At 43.2% G+C, this 15,000-nt stretch overlaps 1 protein-coding gene across 1 annotated transcript in view; it reads right to left on the bottom strand.

The window, feature by feature from the left end:
- The window catches only part of LOC123506584, a 23,715-nt gene that overhangs the window by 673 nt on the left and 8,042 nt on the right, over positions 1 to 15,000 (bottom strand). The window contains exons 2-6 of the mRNA XM_045258800.1: positions 7,195 to 7,263; positions 2,898 to 2,993; positions 1,921 to 2,079; positions 1,323 to 1,423; positions 1 to 963 (exon numbers count right to left, since the gene is read on the bottom strand). The exon at positions 1 to 963 is cut by the window's left edge and continues 673 nt beyond it. Of these exons, the coding sequence (XP_045114735.1) occupies positions 838 to 963; positions 1,323 to 1,423; positions 1,921 to 2,079; positions 2,898 to 2,993; positions 7,195 to 7,263 (551 nt within the window). The 3' untranslated portion in view covers positions 1 to 837. The remainder of the gene's footprint in view (positions 964 to 1,322; positions 1,424 to 1,920; positions 2,080 to 2,897; positions 2,994 to 7,194; positions 7,264 to 15,000) is intronic.

Consider the following 15,000-nt stretch of genomic DNA (forward strand, 5'->3'; position numbering starts at 1 on the left):
GTTTTTAGGAATATTTTCATGGTTCTGGTGATATATTTGCAAGATTTTTAGTTTACTAAAAGGAGAAAGTGTCTTGAAAACCAGGTTATCTATGGTCTTGGAAAATTGTCGTAGTGAGAAGAGAAGTCGTTTCTGAATACGAGTGGAATAGAACACGGGTTGGTGAGGGTTTAGTCACTCCACACAATATTCGGCTGGCGTGAGAACACAATCAGGTGATATAAGGAATGCAAGTGGAGATTCAGGCAATTGTAGGAAACACTCAAGGAAGATGAGAAAGACAACGGATGGAGGCTCAGATCCCCTCACACGTTCCTCGTTCAAACACACACACACACACACACACACACACACACACACACACACACACACACACACACACACACGGTAAAGATTTAGAGTGTGAACGTTGAGTACTGACTGTAGAATGTGTAGCAAGCGTGCACTCATATGTGATGACAATACTTAAAGACACACACACACACACACACACACACACACACACACACACACACACACACACACACACACACACACACACACACACACACACACACACACACTACTCCACAGCTTCCTATGATATACTCAGCACAGCACATTACACAGTACAGCACTCTATAGAACATCACTAACAACACACCACATCACACCACATCACACAACAATACACCACACCACACCACATCACTTCACAGCACACCACACCACACCACATCATTTCACAGCACACCACATCACACCACATTTCATCACAGCACACCACACCACACCACATCACTTCACAGCATACCAAAGCACACCACAGGCCTCCTCAGCATTCCTCAGCACTCCACATCACTTTCCAGACATGGACGTGGTGAACTTAGCGCAGGCATAGGCGACTGTTCCTCCCATAAAAGCGCAGTTGGCGGTGGCTAACACATTGTTCTGCTTCAACCGATAGCAAGTCCCCATCTCAGTCTGCGGGAAAAGGGACAGACTGAGCATTAGAACTATTTTGAAACACTTCTGCGCTCCACCTCCACTAAACTCGTACATACTCAAAAGAGTCCAGTTGTAAGTTTGCTTTATTGTTTTTTTTTTTTAACAGATGAACAAGATTTTACACATTATCAACAGGAGAAACACACACACACACACACACACACACACACACACACACACACACACACACACATAACACTGCTTATCGTTTCTGTTTTCTTTGAAGTGCTCGTAGTGAGAGACACACGGCATTTCAGATTTGAAAGTGAAGGAAAGAAATGCAAGGAAAGACGATAAGTGGAACAGAGCGAAGGGAGTCATTGGTAGTCACTCACTGTGTCCAGGGTGATTCCACTTCTGGCGCTGTCGACACTTTGTGTGTTGTAGAAGGTATTCTCTGAAGAAACTTCCACCCATATGCCCACGTCGTTGATGTCTGCGGCAGTATACGCTGTCAATACAGTGGCGGACGAAGAGTTGCTTTGTTTTAAGACATTTATCCTGTACATTTGCCTAATTCTTTTGATCGTATTCTGGGACCGACACTTCAGTGGGCATTTTTCAACGCAGTTTTTTAATGTTCTTGGCCGGTTCACCTCTTACATGAAAAAAAAAAAAAAAACTTGCAGCTCTCCGCCAGATTCTGTTTCCTCAGTTACCTACGACGAAGTACCAAAAGATAAGAAGTACTAGGACTAAGACACCTCTGAAACCTAATTAGCAAACTTTCTTTTATCCCTCAACTTTCTTGGGAGCAGCAGGGTTTTTTATTTTCTTTTTCTTTTCCTACATGGTCTTGTCCAGAATCAATGAAAAAATAAAGGTAAAAACTAAACTGTCTGGTGGACGTGCGAGTACTTTTCATTTTTGCAATTCTGTCAACAAAGTAAACTGTCTGCTTGAGTGCAAGGAGGAGGGCAGAGCATCCATTACCTGTGATACCGTCCATCTGGTCTGCTATCTTGAGGGCCGTGAGGCTGTCGAAGGTGCTGAGAGAGGCAGGGAAGCCGCTTTCTTTGCCACAATAAAAGCTAACGAAACTACCATCATTGTTTTTTTCCGCTGATAGAAAGTACTCGAGGTTGCTTAATCCTGTTGAACGGAGAGAGACATACGGGAGTCAGTAAGCAGCAGAGGTGATCAAAAGGGAAACCAGCCACACACACACACACACACACACACACACACACACACACACACACACACACACACACACACACACACACACACACACGGCCCGGTAGCTCAGTGGTTAGAGCGCTGACTTCACAAGCCAGATGACCGGGGTTCAATTCCCCGGCCGGGTGGAGATATTTGGGTGTGTCTCCTTTCACGTGTAGCCCCTGTTCACCTAGCAGTGAGTAGGTACGGGATGTAAATCGAGGAGTTGTGACCTTGTTGTCCCGGTGTGTGGTGTGTGCCTTGTCTCAGACCTATCTCAAGATCGGAAATAATGAGCTCTGAGCTCGTTCCGTAGGGTAACGTCTGGCTGTCTCGTCAGAGACTGCAGCAGATCAAACAGTGAATTACACACCGCGTAGAGTAGTGGTTAGCACGCTCGACTCACAATCGAGAGGGCCGGGTTCGAGTCCCGGCGCCGCGAGGCAAATGGGCAAGCCTCTTAATGTGTAGCCCTTGTTCACCTAGCAGTAAATAGGTACGGGATGTAACTCGAGGAGTTGTGGCCTCGCTTTCCCGGTGTGCGGAGTGTGTTGTGGTCTCAGTCCTACCCGAAAATCGGTCTATGAGCTCTGAGCTCGCTCCGTAATGGGGAAGACTGGCTGGGTGACCAGCAGGCGACCGTGGTGAATTACACACACACACACACACACACACACACACACACACACACACACGCACGCACACGCACACATCACTAAGCTGACACACACACACACACACACACACACCACTAAGCTGCGAGGCCTTGATGAAGGTGGTGGATGAGGTGGATACTGTTAGCTTCGATTTTGGACTGGTACCGGTAGAGAGACCGCAGGAGAACCCTAAGAGAGAGAGAAGAGAGCGACTAGTACACCTGAGAGAGAGAGAGAGAGAGAGAGAGAGAGAGAGAGAGAGAGAGAGAGAGAGAGAGAGAGAGAGAGAGAGAGAGAGAGAGAGAGAGAGAGAGAGAGAGAGAGAGAGAGAGAGAGAGAGAGAGAGAGAGAGAGAGAGAGAGAGAGAGAGAGAGAGAGAGATTGCAAGTGAAGTATAAATGTGACAAGTTACTGAATGTTAAATAAAAGAAATAAACACATCTTAGATTATCAAAGTAAGCGTAATGGTGAGGGAGCAGCATTGCAGTGTAGTGTGGTGGGGTGTGGGAGTCGCAGTGTGGTGTGGGTGTAGTAGTTGTGGTGATGTATAGTGTAGCAGGACATGGTAGTGTGGTATAGTGACACGATGTGGCAGTGTAGTGTGATGTTAGCGTGGTATGTGGCGATGATGTGGCTGTATAATGTGGCAAAAATTCCCTGGCACAGTATGATGGCGGAGTGCTCAGTGTGGCAGTCATGTATATATGAGAGCAATACAATCGCTAAGACAACCATTTCATTTGTTCTACATGTTACCGGTAATGAACAAGACCAGGCGCTGTTTGGTGTCAGGCAGGAAGCTTATGTGGTGGGCGTGGTTCTATTGAGATTTACAAACCTGGGTGCATATTCAGAAACGCTCTTCTCTCTCACCACGACTAGTTTCCAAGGTCACAGAGATGACTAACGGGGTTTTCAAGAGTGTTTCTTCAGCTAATAATATAAAAATCTCGTCTATCTACCTTTAAAACCGTAAAAACACCTTAAAAACTCTTATAAATTTTGATAAAGCCTTTAGAAATAGTGGAGGTGAAGCGCAAAAATGTTTGAGAATACGAGCTATGGTGTCTTCTTGGATCATATTAAACTAGTCTATCTTAACTCCTGAAATCTCCAGAAATAACTTACTTTTCAACGGAGGGATTGCATTAGACACAACAAAGACTTCATTAATTTGAAAGGTAGCCCATTTGTTTTCATGAATTTCTTCAGCTAATAATATAGAAATCCTGTCACTCTGCCTCTAAAACCGTAAAAGCACCTCAAAAACTCTTATAAATTTAGATAAAGCCTCTTGAAATAGTACAGGTGAAGCAAAGAAGTGTTTGGGAATACGAGCACTGGTGTCCTCTGGGATCATATTAAACTAGTCTATCTTAACTCCTGAAATCTCCAGGAACGACTTACTTTTCAACGGAGGGATTGCATTAGACACAACAGAGACTTCATTGATTTGAAAAGCAGCCCATTTGCTTTCATTTGTCTTCTTGTTTGCTTTTTCCTTGATTTATTACATGGCTTTAATCGGCATCCTTTCTTCTTTTTATTCATTCATTTTTGCAACTATTCCTATTATCCGTTTCTATTCCATTCACTTCCTCACGTTTTATTTCCTTTAGATGCTTGTGCTATATCTATTGTTTATCTTTTCACTATCTTTTCTTTAATCATCATTGTTATTGTTATTATCATTATTACACTTACTTTTTATTTTATCATTATTTGTTTACTTATTTCATCCGTATTTTATTTACCGCCTTGCCACCTCAGAGCTTCATTCAGTTTGAGAATTCCCTCATAGAGACAATCTGGCTTTTCTCCCTCAGTAAAACACTCCATTGCATTTATTATACCTTTATTTTCTCTAGTTTTCCTATGATGAGTCTTTTCACCGCATTGCACCGTTGGAGCCTGAGTCAGTCCTCAGAGCCTTTCCTCCCGTGGGTGGAAGAGGTAATCCGTTTTCTCTCTCACTCAGTAAAGGCCTGGGTCATTACGGTCAATTTGCTCCATTCAACTCAATAGGAGCTTCACGTCTCTCACAGCGCTGCTCGAGGCTTTCACATCAGGTTATCAGACAAACCTTTCTCTTTCCTCTTTCAGTGCAGGGAACAATCGCTCAGTCACCGCCGCATTTAGTTCAGTTTTCAGCATCTCAACGTTCTTCAGGGACTGGCTGCTTTACTGTTGAATATATCGAATTCTTTGCTCAAGGTTTATACATTGAGCTGATGTGAATGTTGAGTACGAGTTTGAAAGATCCTCTCGAAGCGAAGGAGATGATTGAAGAGGTAAAGATTTCAAAAGATGTCATTTATTTCATATTTTAAACCCCTTCAGTACTGGAACGCATTTTTGCCATGAGTTTGTGCACGATTAGACGATTTTGTTTACATTAGGAAGGATCTATGGAGGTCAGAAGATTAATGGCCAGAGTCTTCACTATTTCAATCCCCACACAAGTTTCTGAAGCTGTGTAAAGGCACCAGATAGTAAGCAGAGTATTATATGAAAATGCGCTATGGTACTAAATGGGTTAAAAATCACATTCTCTGATCAAATAATGTACCACAGTAAAAGGTCTCTAAAAGCCTCATCGTCTGTTTGTTTTAGCGTTACTCTCCAGTCGATCTAGTAGCAGATTAACATTTCCACATTATTAATTGCAGAAACTCTTGCTCACTCGGTTAATCATCATCGTGGCCTTTGATATTAGTCATAGTAAGAGAACAAAGAGTTTCATAATACACTAGAGATGCTATTGAATGTTCTCTCACTGATTGACTGAGTGAAAGGAGGCACCACCTTCACACACACACACACACACACACTCTCTCTCTCTCTCTCTCTCTCTCTCTCTCTCTCTCTCTCTCTCTCTCTCTCTCTCTCTCTCTCTCTCTCTCTTGCATATTAGCGGCGACAGCAGCAGTGGAAGAGTTGCGATCGTCTTGCATTACTTATCAATCTGCGTATCGTGACATCAGATCGCGACACGAGGAGACTGGGAGAAAAAAGGCAAAAATAAGTAAATGTCATCACTCAAATCAAAAGAATCACAGCAAATAACAGTACAGACGTAAAACCACGTGGGCGAGAAAAGAGGGAGAGAGGGAGGGAGAGGGTGAGACAGAGAGAGGGGAGAGGGGAGAGGAGAGGGTTGGTGAGCGAGGTCAGCTGTGAAGGTCAAGGCTTAGAACAGGTCAAGGCACACATCAGGGACACACACACACACACACACACACACACACACACACACACACACACACACACACACACACACACACACACACACACACACACACACACATATACACACATACATTCTTTTTTTCAACTCTAAGCTCGCTGTATTTTTTTTTTCCTACTCCTAACTCATTTTTTTAGTGTTTCCTTGTCATATTTGGAGGTGCTATTACTTTCCTCACCCATTCACTTTCCACACTACTACGTTACTTCAAGATTTCAAAAGAATTCACTGTTTTTTTCCTCCTTCTTTTGTGTTGCTGAGGATTCTTTAAAGTGAGGAGGAGCAGCGTAGCCTTGAGAAGAATGTAAACACTTGAGGGTGCTTTGAGGGCGAAGGTAAGAAAAAAATAAACAAAAGTTGGGTGGTGCCTCTTCCCCTCTCTTGTGAAGTGACGACTCCTACTCTGAAACACTTTGCTCTCTCACTGTGACGATTTCCAAAGACCACAAAGATGATTACCTGGATTTGTTTCTAAACCATGTAGGATTTTCACGGGAATTTATAGATTAAAGGGGACACTTTTTGGGTGTACCTCCTATCTCAAACCACACCCTCTAGGAAACCATTGCCCCGAGTGAGGAAGTCTAACTTACTCTCGGACCGTTGACAGGATTCGAACCCGTGCGCTTGGAGACCCCTCGTACCCCAAAGTACGCATGGCTCCACTGTACCACGGCAGCCTGTCTGTGCACTAAATTCAGCTACGCCCACAATAAGAATCAAAGCGGTTGGGACGTGAAAGTGAGCTGGCCTTCTGCAATCCCTTCTACTTTTATTCTCCATGCACGTACTGAGCAAGTCCTTAACCTCTTCAATACTGGGCCATATTTTTCCCCTTGAGATTTGTGTAGGTTTAGACCATTTTATTGACATTAGGAAGGGTCCATGGAGGTCAGAAGATTAATGGCCAGAGTCTTCACTATTTCAGTCCCCCACATGAGTTTCTGAAGTTGTATAAAATCACGAAATAGTAAGCAGAATGAATATGAAAACGCGTCAAAGGGTTAAATTAGTATCATAATGCATGTCACCTGGTACTTGATCACGAGTGCATAATTGTAGTACTTAAGAGGAGTGTGTGTGTGTGTGTGTGTGTGTGTGTGTGTGTGTGTGTCAGGAGGGAGGGGTGCTTGGCTCGCTTACCTCCTTCATTAGGGGTCGCCGTGACAGCCGTGCAGGATGGCATCACAGAGCACCTTACGCGGCAACCACCTGCAGAGAGAAAGAGAGAGAGAGAGAGAGAGAGAATCATATCAGTAAGTCAGGGAGAGTGACGGATAAACAGCCAGTCGGGTCATTACATCGGGGTCAAATTGTAAGTTCAGTGTTTGCATCAGTCTGTTCAGCCCCACAGGTCAACATCAGGCCAGCCTCTCCAGATCAGCCTGTGTGGTCAGCCTGTTCAGCCTTCAGGAGTCCCACGGCAGAGCTCATACGCAATATTACACACGGAAACCCAGGAGAGAGAGAGAGAGAGAGAGAGAGAGAGAGAGAGAGAGAGAGAGAGAGAGAGAGAGAGATAAGTGGAGAGAAGCAAGGAGAGATAGGTAGAGGGAAGCAGGTAGGGAGAGATGTTGGAGAGAAGCAGAGAGAGAGAGAGAGAGGGGGAGGGAAACAGGGTGAGATTGGTGGAGGGAAGAGAGAGAGAGAGAGATGGTTGGAGGGAAGCAAGGTGAGATTGGTGGAGGGAAGCAGGAAGGGAGAGATGTTGGAGAGAAGCAGGGAGAGAAAGGTGGAGAGAAGCAGGGAGAGATAGGTAGAGAGAAACAGGGAGAGATAGTGGAGGGAAGCAGAGAGGGAGAGATAGGTGGAGGGAAGCAGGGAGGGAGAGAGAGGTGTGTGAAAAAAAGGGGGAGAGAGAGAGAGAGAGAGGATGAGCAAGATACGTTTGTTTACCCGCGTGGAGGCGAGTGGCGGCGAGTGGCGGCCATAGAAGGAATTTATGATAAACACGAGGAAGAGAAAGATGAGGGTGAGAGAGCGGCGGTGTGATGATCTTTTTTCACACCTACAAATTGTGACGGAACGGGAACTTTGCGGCAATGTTCGTCACCTTTCGCGGCGCTCAAGTGGTCATTGCTCATTTCGTAGTCTGAGTGTCCTGCAAATGGTCGTTTTTAATCCCTTCAATACCGGGACACATTTTTACCTTGATTTTGTGTATGTTTAGACGATTTGATTTACATTAGGAAGGGTCTATGGAGGTCAAAAGATTAATGGCCGGATTCTTTACTCTTCTAATCCCAGCATATGTTTCTGAAGCCCTTCAATACTGAGACGCATTTTTCCTTGATTGGACCATTTTATTGACATTAGAAACAAATATGTGAAGGTCAAAATATTAATGGTCAGGGTCTTTACTATTCTAATCCCAACAAATGTTCCTGAAGCTGTATAAAATCACCAAATAGTAAGCAGAATACGGAATCGCGTCCTGGTACTGAAGAGATTAAGGCTCTGGCGGGTGGCTGAACAAATCACACATATGAGCGCAGAACTATCATGAAAGTTGCAAGAACTCATCACGTGGTAGTCCTTTCGAGAAACATGTCTATTCATATCTCCGTCATCCTCATCCATGAATTTCTCCAGTACATTAAAGCTCTCTAATGACTTGCCACTTTCAACCTGCTTACTAACCTATTCCATTCACCATCCACTATATTTAAGACCCAATGCCTTCCTACCTAATTGTATCAAGCCTGAACCCATTATTCTATTATCCTATTTGTTTACTATCCCTGAAACTTTTGCCTATATCACTAACAACTTGCTTACTAAGTTATTCCATTCACCAACCATTATATTTAAGACCTAGTGCCTTCCTATCTAATTGTATCAAGCTTGAACCCATTATTCTGTTATCCTATTTGTTTACTGACCCTGAGACGTTTGCCTATATCACTAACAACCTTCTTACTAACTTATCCCATTCATCCACCATTATATTTAAGACCCAGTACTTTCCTATCTAATTGTATCAAGCTTGAACCCATTATTCTATTATCCTATTTGCTCACTGATCCTGATATTTTTGCCTGTATCACTAACAACCTGCTTGCTAACTTATTCCATTCACCAACCATTATATTTGAGACCCAGTGCCTTCCTATCTAACTGTATCAACCATTATTCTATTATCCTATTGGTTTACTGACCCTAAGAATTTTTCCTATATCATTTTTAGTATGCCCCACCCCTTTTTAGACTCTGGTTCCTGTCATCCGTGTCTTTGTACGGTGGAGCTCTGTGGGCGGGACAGCGAGTCTTTCTAAAGGCGTCACTTAAACAATCATGCGCCACCATAAGCGGGGCCAACCGTTTAAGCGTCCAGAAATAGGACTGACCATCTAGGCCCCTTAAAGCAGAAGTGTTGCCTGCCTGTGGTACGCGTCGGAAATCTGAAAAATGATTAAATAACAACGAAGTAATGTATTAGCCTGAGATTTTCATATAATTCTATACTTTTTTTTTATCGAGGCGTGGAGGAAGCTCGCTGAAAATTGTTAGAAAAAATAAACAGTTACGATTCAATCATTTTTATCGATGTGTGAAGAGGTTTAAGAATTGTTAGAAAAAATAAACAGTTATGATTGTATACTATTTTTTTATCAACGTGTCATGGAGGCGCGTTAGAGATTGTTAGAAAAATAAACAGTTACGATTTTATTCTTTTCATCGATGTGTGAAGGAGGTTCTCTAAGAAGTGTTAGAAAAAATAAACAGTTATGATTCTATACTAATTTTTTTATCGACGCGTGATGGAGGCTCGCTGAAAATTGTTAGAAAAAATAAACAGTTACAATTCTGTCCTTCTTTTTATCGACGTGTGAAGGAAGCGCACGAAAAAAATGTTAGAAAGATTAACAGTTACGACTGTATACTTATCTTGTCGACGTGTGAAGGAGGCGCGTTAAAAATCGTTAGAAAAAAATAAACAAGAAAATAGAAAGTAAACTCATTCATTCAAATAGTAAAATAACAACGAAGTAATGTTTTAACCACAGATTTAGATGTTATAATTCTATACTTTTTACTCATCATGTGTTGTTTGAAAATAAAATAAACAAGGGAATAGAAAGTAAACTCATTCACTTCCATACGTCGTACTTCGCTATAACATGTGAAAGTCTCCAACAACATTTAATCAACATGAGTCACAGCAAATTCCTAACAACATGAACACCAACACCAGGCCTTGCAAAAAACCTCCCTTCTATCAACAACATATCCCGAACACTAGTCCTGTAAAGTGTACAAGCCTCGGTGCACTAAACAATCAGCAACACGATATATGAACTCAAAGAAACATATATAACTATGCCCAAACTAGAAGCGTGTGGCGAGACAAGAGTACCACCACCTGCCCCTTCCATCCCTCCCGACCCACCACCACTAACATGACCAAGACTAAACGTTTCATGAGTAAAAACGAATAAAAACTTGCACAAAAACCTTACCTGCCTTAGTTTCGTGTCTCCATTACGAGTAACTATCGAAGACTTCATAAAAAGAAGCCATTTTTTACCGTCATTCCTCGGTCTGGTTTTCTTATGCTGTGAAAATGAGTCGGAAAAGCTTGATAGTTTTTTTAGAGCGGAGTGTAAACAGAAGCGGGTAAAACTTTAAAGGCGAAAACGCGTGAGGAAAAACAACTCACGGAGACTCGTTTAACTTGGTATGTTGTAGGTGTGTTCTTTTTTTCTGATAGAGTGGAAGTGCAGCACGTAAAACACCTAACAGCTGGAGGCTTATATTTCACAGCACCATTTCCCCTCCCGCTGCTCCCCTGACACACGTGGACAGGCGGCGAATGGACAGAAAACGCGTGGCTCAGTTTTTACAAGGCTTAGTGACGCAGTGAAGATGACACCGACTCACGACACATCACTTCCCTTAGCGGCATTCCGTCACCTCGCCACCTCGACATTCAGGCCAAGGTGTGGGAGGCGCCAGGGCAGCTTAGGTTAGTTTGTTGAATATCTTTCGTATGGTCATTTTAGGTCAGGTTCATCTAGTGAGTTGGGCAACGCTCCCTGGCACACACACACACACACACACACACACACACACACACACACACACACACACACACACACACACACACACTTATTACTACTACTACTACTACTACTACTATTACTACTACTACTACTACTACTACTACTACTACTACTACTATTACTACTACTACTACTACTACTACCACTACTATTACGGTATACAACCACCATCGATACTACTACTACTACTACTACTACTACTACTACTACTACTACTACTACTACTACTACTACTACTACTACTACTACTACTACTACTACTACTACTACTACTACTACTACTGTTACCACATTTAGCATATACATATTACACCATTTCCTGAGCGAAGTTTATTTATTTACTTCCTTCACCTTTTTGGATAAAGAGAAATAACTCGGTTTCTTTTACAGATAAAATACTTGAGACTTTTCCTAAGCAGATAAGCCGGGAGGAGAGGAGAGGGTGGGGCGGGAAGAACGGACAGGCGAGAAGAGGGGACAGGGTGGAGTGTGAAGAGGGAATTGTTCTGGGAAAGCGGAAGGAGAATGTAGAAAGAAGAAAAACGGGAAGAGAAAATAGGATGAGGAGAAATAGAGGGGGAAGATAGTGAGATGTGAAGAAAGGGAAAAGAGAATAAGGAAATAAGAAGATAGAACGGAAAATACGAGAGAGAGAGAGAGAGAGAGAGAGAGAGAGAGAGAGAGAGAGAGAGAGAGAGAGAGAGAGAGACATAGATAGATAAACAGATAGATAGATAGAGAGAGAGACAGACAGACAGACAGACAGAAAGACAGACATACATACAGACAGACAGACAGACACATACACACACAGAGAGAGAGAGAGAGAGAGAGAGAGAGAGAGAGAGAGAGAGAGAGAGAGAGAGAGGGATAGGAACATGAAACCAAACAGTGGAAGTTAGTATTCAGTTGTAAGCTTGTCAAATATTCATCGGAGCGCAGCCACTCCACTTAGGAAGCGATATCATTTCTCTAGTAAACTGTGTACTCGAAAGAGAGGCGGCGCGGGGCTGGGAGGGGAGCAGGAGGCCAGATATTGGGAATGGCAGGAAGGGAGAAGAAGAGGACGAGCAAGTATTGGAAGTGGCAGGTATAGGAGGAGAGGATGAGGAGATGATATTGAAAGTGGCAGAGGAAAGGAGGAGAAGTGCCAGAACACACACCCACAGAGAGAGAGAGAGAGAGAGAGAGAGAGAGAGAGAGAGAGTATTTCCGCTCCAACTCTCATCGTAAATCTTAAGACCACGATGGTTTTTCAGAATTTTCATCTTCGTGAGTGTGACGCCTAATGCTTCATAAAGTGCCACTGTGCCAACCCTCGACCCTCCCTCCCCACCCTCCTTCCCGCTACGAGACAGTAGAGGAAAGTGCCAGTCGAGTAATAAGCTGTATGGCACTGCTAAGCTTCCTCTCCTGTCATTTCCTGTAATGCTGGCTGTCTGTCGGGCACTCAAAGATTAATTAAGTTATGTGGCGCTATCTTTTGTAGTGAGCTCTTGTCCGCTATCTCTCTCTCTCTCTCTCTCTCTCTCTCTCTCTCTCTCTCTCTCTCTCTCTCTCTCTCTCTCTCTCTCTCTCTCTCTCTCTCTCTCTCTCTCCATCACTACACTACAAGCCGCCACTTCAGTCATCTCCTTTATCTTAATCCTCCTCCACCAACACCCTCCACAACCTCCAATGTTATCTCCAACCTTCCATCTCCACTTCTTTTCACCCTCACCACCACCTCCACTTCTATCTCTCCCAACACCTTCTGCTTACATATATCTACTTCACTCACCACCACCACCACCACCACTAACACCACTCCCTTCACCACTACAACTAATGCCACTACTATCTCCATCTCCACCACCATCACCACCTCTTGCATTACACATATCCATTTTCAAACCCTCTGCACCAACCTTTCCACCACCGCTACCTCCTTATCCAACATTCTCTCCACCACTCACTGTCATCAACACCATCCTCCTCCTCCACCGCTACCATTTCCACTACCGCCGGTTACATTACCTCGCCCGCGCGTGTGGCAGTTTCCAATGAGTTTTGTTGTTTTTTTCCAAGTCTCGTGTGGACATTAGCTGCGTGCGGTGAATTACAGGCCAGGCGGGGCGGCGAGAGCAGTGGTAGCGTTACTTATGTTTGCTGCAGTGCGTGCCGCTTGTCAAAGACGCCTCTGGTTCCCCGCACCACAACAGGCGGGGTTTGCATAAGAATAGTTGAAAATAAGGGTAGCCGCTGGGAGTCGCCATGCTTACACCTGCTAGTCTCTGTGCGAATCATGCCTTTCTATCTTCATGTATCATCCTCATCCATGAGTGTGTCACATCTTCACTGTTTATTACAAATTTAAGTTATAAGGGTTTTTCAAGAGTGTTTTCATGATTCTAGTAAGAGTTAAACAAAGCTTGCACAATATTATTTAGTATAGTACATGAAGATCTATTTAATCACTTGTAGCCTTTGAGAACAAGTCTTGCGATTGTAAAAGCATTTGGGAATATAGGTCTTCAGTCCATGTTAATGAGGTTCTGTTTGTGGTTAACCCCTCCAGTACCATGACGCGTTTCTATATTCATTCTACTTGCTATTTAATGACTTTATACAGCTTTAGAAACTCATGTGGGGGATTGAAATAATGAAGACTGTGGCCATTAATCTCCTGACCTCCATAGACCCTTCCTAATCTCAATAAAATTGTCTAATCGTGCACAAATCTCAAGGTAAAAATTTTGACCCAGTACTGGAGGGATCAAACAAGTATTACATAACACAAAACAGTGACTAATAGAATACTTGCCGTGTAACCTCTGGAAAAACAATTCTCATGCAGGAGCACAAAACTTTGGAAATGTTAAAATTTTTGTGTTTCATAATTCTAGAGGCATTTAAACAAGCATTCCACAGCATTACTGGAAACAGCGCGTAAAAAACAATCTGATAATCATAGCACCCTTTGTAATAGTTTGTCCTAAACTTCCTTTTTTCTGTGTTACATTCTCTCGCTTTTCTGGAGACATTTCACTTTTCCTCTTTAACTGTCAACTTCACATTTTCTGTCTTATATTCTCTCTTTTCCAAGTGAAGGGACGCTGGCCAGTAGCTTTTCACGGACTTATACGGAGGGAATCAAATCCAGTAATCCAGTTTAAGCATTCAGACAGCCAACTCTCCTCCAGGAATTGGTTACTGGTTACACCGTTAATCCTTTCAGCACTGAGACACATTTGTACCTTGATTTTTTTCATATGATTAGACGATTTCATTTTTCATTAGGAAGGGTCTATGGAGGTCAGAAGATTAATGGCTAGAATCTTCACTATTTCAATCCCTACATAAGTTTCTGAAGCTGTATAAAATCGCCAAATAGAATGAATGTGAAAACGCAGCATGGTAGTGAAGGGATCAAGGCCTGTAATCAGAAACGCTTTATCACCCCAACTGTTTTCCAAGGCTACAGGGATGACTAGCGGGATTTTCAAGAGTGTTTCACCAGTTAATAATGCATAAATCTTATCACTCTGCCTCTAGAACCGTCAAAAAAAAATTTAAAACTCGTGTGAATTTAGATAAAGCCTTTTGAAATAGTGGAGGTGAAGCACAGAAGCATTTGTATATAAGAACTTAAAGACCGCCGTTGGTATAGGACAAAGTTTTGAAGGCCAGACAGAGACGCAAATGTCCTCGATCCCAGGCAGTAAAGAGCAAAGCACGCCATATGAGGGGCCATTAGGAGGGTACGCTTGATGGGCGTGACTGCATATCCGAGCCTTGAGTGTTTGTGGGTGACGGAGTCCAGGCGAGGCCACAGAGGGATGAGGCACGCACAGACACGATAAGGAGAGAAGGAAGGAAAAAGAAGCGAAGGATTAGGGAACGAAAA

This window comes from Portunus trituberculatus, chromosome 20, assembly GCF_017591435.1.
Source record: "Portunus trituberculatus isolate SZX2019 chromosome 20, ASM1759143v1, whole genome shotgun sequence".
NCBI classification, from domain to species: Eukaryota; Metazoa; Arthropoda; class Malacostraca; order Decapoda; family Portunidae; genus Portunus; species Portunus trituberculatus.